Below are 4,820 nucleotides of genomic sequence, written 5' to 3'. Positions count from 1 at the left end.
ACCCGTGCGTGGGTGTGTGTGTAAGGCCTGAGCGTGTCTGTGTTTGCGTGCAATTCGCTCATATTATTCCATTTCCAAAATCAATATGCACCCCACCTCTCACTCTCGCTACCCAGCCAGCCAGTCTGTCAGGCGACCAGTTTGGCGACCAGTCAGCCAACCAGGAATCCAGCCTGTCAACGAGCCAGCCAATTATTCTACCAGCCAGACTGCAGGCAAGCATGCCAACCAGTCCAACGCATAGACAACCTCCCAAACACCCAGTAAGAGTCGATTAACTCGATCATCCTACCAGACAAAAAGCCAGTCACCCATCCTCCAAGTCTGTCGACCATCCACCCAATCAGTCTTCCTTTCACCCAGGCAGCAATCTATCCACCCAGCCAGTGGATAATTATTCTTGCTTCTGTCGACCAGAAGCAAGTTAATCCAGACATCCAACCATCCAGGAAATACCCTAAACGACCAAACGCCAGCCGAAATAATCAGTCTTTCAGCCAATCAACCAAGAACATGATCAACCGATGTGCCCATCAACCGAACAACCAATCAGCTAATTTACCATGCATAAAGCCAGATGACATAGAAGTCAACTAGGCGAGAGGCTAGCCAGCTTACCAGGAAGTAAGCCAATTGCTCAGCCAATACACCAATCAACCAATTCCCTTCCCGCAAAACCCATTCATACGTCCACTAACTCATAGGATTCATTGATTGTCAGGTCAATATACCCCATTTAGTACTACTGTCTGGGGTCATAAATAATGCGATCGTTATCACTTTTGGTTCCTATAATAATGGCTCCTTGGTCATTTTTACCTCCATTCCATGCTAATAGAAATCCTTGTAATGATTCTTTGGTTAGGGGTCGTGAGTTATTCACGAAAGTGTCAGGTCGATATGATGAATTGTATGCAGTGTGTGTACTTTCTCGACACATTAATTTCCTGTTATCAGATTACTCACCAAGATGTGCTTACTTAACGTGTTGAAATGCTGATCACTAAAGCTATGTGATGGCAATCATTCCTTCGTCACGGCCAGCGCACGACAGGAAAGGCCTTCGTTGGCTCATTCATTCTAAATATCAATGACTTGCAGTCTGTAACTCGGATTAAATAACATGTTGGAAGGGTCGAGCCTTGAACCACTTATTTGCAACTGTTTTCGTAACTCATCCAAGTGTCAGGCATTCGATGCTCCTTGTTGATTTGCTTCTTCAGTTCCCCCCTCCCCCCCATGTAACATCACAAGTCGTTATTAATCTTCCTTATTCATCATCTCGTCCAGTGGTGAGGTCCAGTTCCAGCGCTCTCCTCGTGCCTCAGTTCAGCTTCTTGCAAAGCTTTGTCCGTTTACCTGATTTACTTTGGTGGATGAGGTGGACATCCATGCCGGTGCTGCGTACACACCAGCGGCTCTCATACAGGATGTGTCGAACCCGAACAAATCGTAACAATTCAGTTTCAATTTCTTTCTTTATTATGCACCCCATACTCATCCCATGTACCTGTATATATAACATTAAATCATAACAGCCAAAGACGAAGACTTGTTTGTTATCATCACTTCGGGCACCTGATGATAAATGCCCCAGCATTAATATGCTTGGGCAGCATATTAATGATTATATTCTGCCCAAGCAGATTTCTTATACTGCCAAGTTCAGTTTACTGAATTAATGTTGATGTTTAGAAACAAAACGTATATCTTTTTAAGTGTTGTTCAACCTTTCCTTCAACCAATCCCTATAACAACTTGCAGGAAATAATTTTATCGAATTCGCCGCACACTTCTTTATTATTCCCAGTTTACCATCATTTTGCATGTTCTAATCATTTTATCCTTTACCGACATCTTCGTCTTAATGTAACTATATAATACTTTAGTCTGCCCCTTTTCCTTAGATCATCATCATCTCTCAAATGTTACTTATTTTGTCTCAATTCTTTTGTGTCGTCAAGCTTCACCCTACACATGTTGTGCTTCACATCTGTTCTGCCTTATTTTACCTATTATTTTTGCATCAGCTCTCGCTCTCACCACAACCCGTCATCCTAATAGAACTTCGCATTTTGATGTATACCAGGAAGTCATCTTAAGGCAAAACAATTTGTCGGGCTAAAAAATGGTAACGGTTCACGAAATTGATATACTGTCCCCGTTTTCTGTTATGGGTCTTCTGGTAGGTTAAGATAAGGGCACTTTAGTACGACAGTTTATTGACGTTGGGAAACCTTAGGAGGACGGGCTGCTCACCAAACGCGTTACTTTTTTTTATCACCCATATTCTAATGGTATAAACCTTCCTTCAGTATCCTTGTACTGGCTCGTTATGAAGTGCCACTAGTGACACTTTTTCATGCCCTGACCTGGTAGTGGTCGTTATGGAAGGTTGTCTTACAGGCGCCTCAACCCTCCCGCACGCCACAACCTTCGTAACAACTATGTAATCAAAGCTACAGTGGCCGCTGGCCCTCCTTGGTATTTCATGTGTGTGTGTGACTACCTATTGTGCCTCCAGGCTCGAACGCCGGGTTTTGGACCCGCTTTTCCAACCACTGAGATGTCAGATTCAATGGCCCCCACAACCTGTTCCACTATGTAAAACATGTTTTGTTAATTTAAAATTTGTGTTTTCAAATTTTTTTTTTTTTTAGGACAGAGTTTTACAGTCATTTTAGTTTCCGCCAAGCATCGAAATTTTGACAAATAATATTGTTTAGTATTTAGTGAAGTACACTTTGAGGCACCGAGTCGGACTGCCTATAACCAGTCGCCATTCAGCGAGGTCACGCGTCCACACCCCAACAACAGGGCACAGACCAGCCACGTCCTTATAGTAACTCTGGTCTCCAACATCATCAAAGTAAACTGCAAATTCTGTCGGCCTGTCTCGGTACACGGTGACCTGCCGTCGTCCTCTAGTAAATTCCACTCTTTTTGTTCTTGTTTTTAACCTTGATGTTAAAAGTTCAGCTCTTGACTTTGTGAGAGCCGAGTCCCCGATCAGGTCATCCAGTTCGCGTTCATTTGGAAAGGGAAGTTGATAGTTTCTTGATTACCGCTCTTTGCTGACCGTTGACAAAGTCATTATATCCTCTTCCGCCTGAAATAAAAAAAATACCTTTTAATTACAAGTTTTAGTAACTAAAAGTACAAGTAATATAGTAATATTTCTAACAAGTAACAGTTACTTACATTTGCTGGTGGCTGTGCTATTGATGAATGACAGTCATGAGGAACGGCTTCAACAGAAGACGGCGTGTGTGTGTGTGTGTGTGTGTGTGTGTGTGTGTGTGTGTGTGTGTGTGTGTGTGTGTACTCACCTAATTGTACTCACCTAATTGTGCTTGCGGGGGTTGAGCTCTGGCTCTTTGGTCCCGCCTCTCAACTGTCAATCAACTGGTGTACAGATTCCTGAGCCTATTGGGCTCTATCATATCTACATTTGAAACTGTGTATGGAGTCAGCCTCCACCACATCACTTCCTAATGCATTCCATTTACTAACTACTCTGACACTGAAAAAGTTCTTTCTAACGTCTCTGTGGCTCATTTGGGTACTCAGCTTCCACCTGTGTCCCCTTGTTCGCGTCCCACCAGTGTTGAATAGTTCATCCTTGTTTACCCGGTCGATTCCCCTGAGGATTTTGTAGGTTGTGATCATGTCCCCATGTCCCCATGTGTGTGTGTGTGTGTGTGTGTGTGTGTGTGTGTGTGTGTGTGTGTGTGTGTGTGTGGATACAGACCAACTCGCCTTCCTTGACCTTCCTGTACCTTCACTCATGAAGAAACAGCAGTCGTTATGGTGAGTCTTAAGTTCACTCAACCACTTGGGCTGAACGGTAGAGACACGGTCTCGCTTCAATCAGGTCGGCGTTCAATCCCCTGACCGGCCAAGTGGTTGGGCACCATTCCTTCCTCCCCGTCCCATCCCTAATCCTGACCTCTTCCCAGTGCTATATAGTCGTAATGGCTTGGCGCTTTCCCCTGATAGTTCCATTCCGTTAAGTAGTCTAAGAATAGCAAAGGGCATAGAACCTCTTAACCATCCTTCTTGAGTAGATCGACAGGTTCCGCCCATTATATAAGGGGCCCAAGGCTTGTCTTGGTTACCCACAGGCATCGTAAAGGGCAGTTTATGGGTTATCCAGAAACTGGAAACATTCACAATGTTATGTGATATCTGCTTTGGTCCAAAACACACTGGCCAAAACATCCATAAACATAGTAGCAGAATGTATCTGCCTTTTTTATTTTTGTTGCACTATTTGAAATTTAGTAAAAAAATTCAGATTTGCAATTCTAGAAAGCAAACTGAAACGAGAAACTGTGATTTTTTTAAATTTAAAAAGAAGATTTGAGATATGCAGGTGAAAAGGCTATTCACACTAATATACATATGACTCTTCAGATTCTAAAAGTCAGAATTAAAGTAAAACTATGTTATGGTTGATGATAGAGAAATAATAAATTTGTTTGAATCAATGTTAAAAATGATTGAGATACACCGAAAAAAATGATAAATTTCGTGCAACATTTGTCACATAGTGAAATTATCTATTATATCTACTCTTGAAATGATGTCTGAAGTTTGTGTGTATATACTATTTGTGCCTGCAGAATCGAGGTATTAACTCTTGGATCCAGCCTTTCTAACAAATCTATTTTTTCTCAATTACTTCTACTACATATATTTTTATCACACACACACACACACACACACACACACACACACACACACACACACACGCGCGCACCCCCTCCCTCCCCCCCACACACACACACGCGCACCCCCTCCCCCCACACACACACACG

At 42.8% G+C, this 4,820-nt stretch overlaps 1 protein-coding gene across 1 annotated transcript in view; it reads right to left on the bottom strand.

The window, feature by feature from the left end:
- Window positions 1–3,029: 3,029 nt before the first annotated feature.
- The window catches only part of LOC138372556 (uncharacterized), a 4,712-nt gene continuing 2,921 nt past the window's right edge, over window positions 3,030–4,820 (bottom strand). The window contains exon 2 of the mRNA XM_069338035.1: window positions 3,030–3,109. Within this exon, the coding sequence (XP_069194136.1) occupies window positions 3,030–3,109 (80 nt within the window). The remainder of the gene's footprint in view (window positions 3,110–4,820) is intronic.

This window comes from Procambarus clarkii, chromosome 39, assembly GCF_040958095.1.
Source record: "Procambarus clarkii isolate CNS0578487 chromosome 39, FALCON_Pclarkii_2.0, whole genome shotgun sequence".
NCBI classification, from domain to species: Eukaryota; Metazoa; Arthropoda; class Malacostraca; order Decapoda; family Cambaridae; genus Procambarus; species Procambarus clarkii.
Note: the sequence above shows the minus strand (reverse complement) of the source record. Positions and strands in the feature narration are given on the sequence as shown.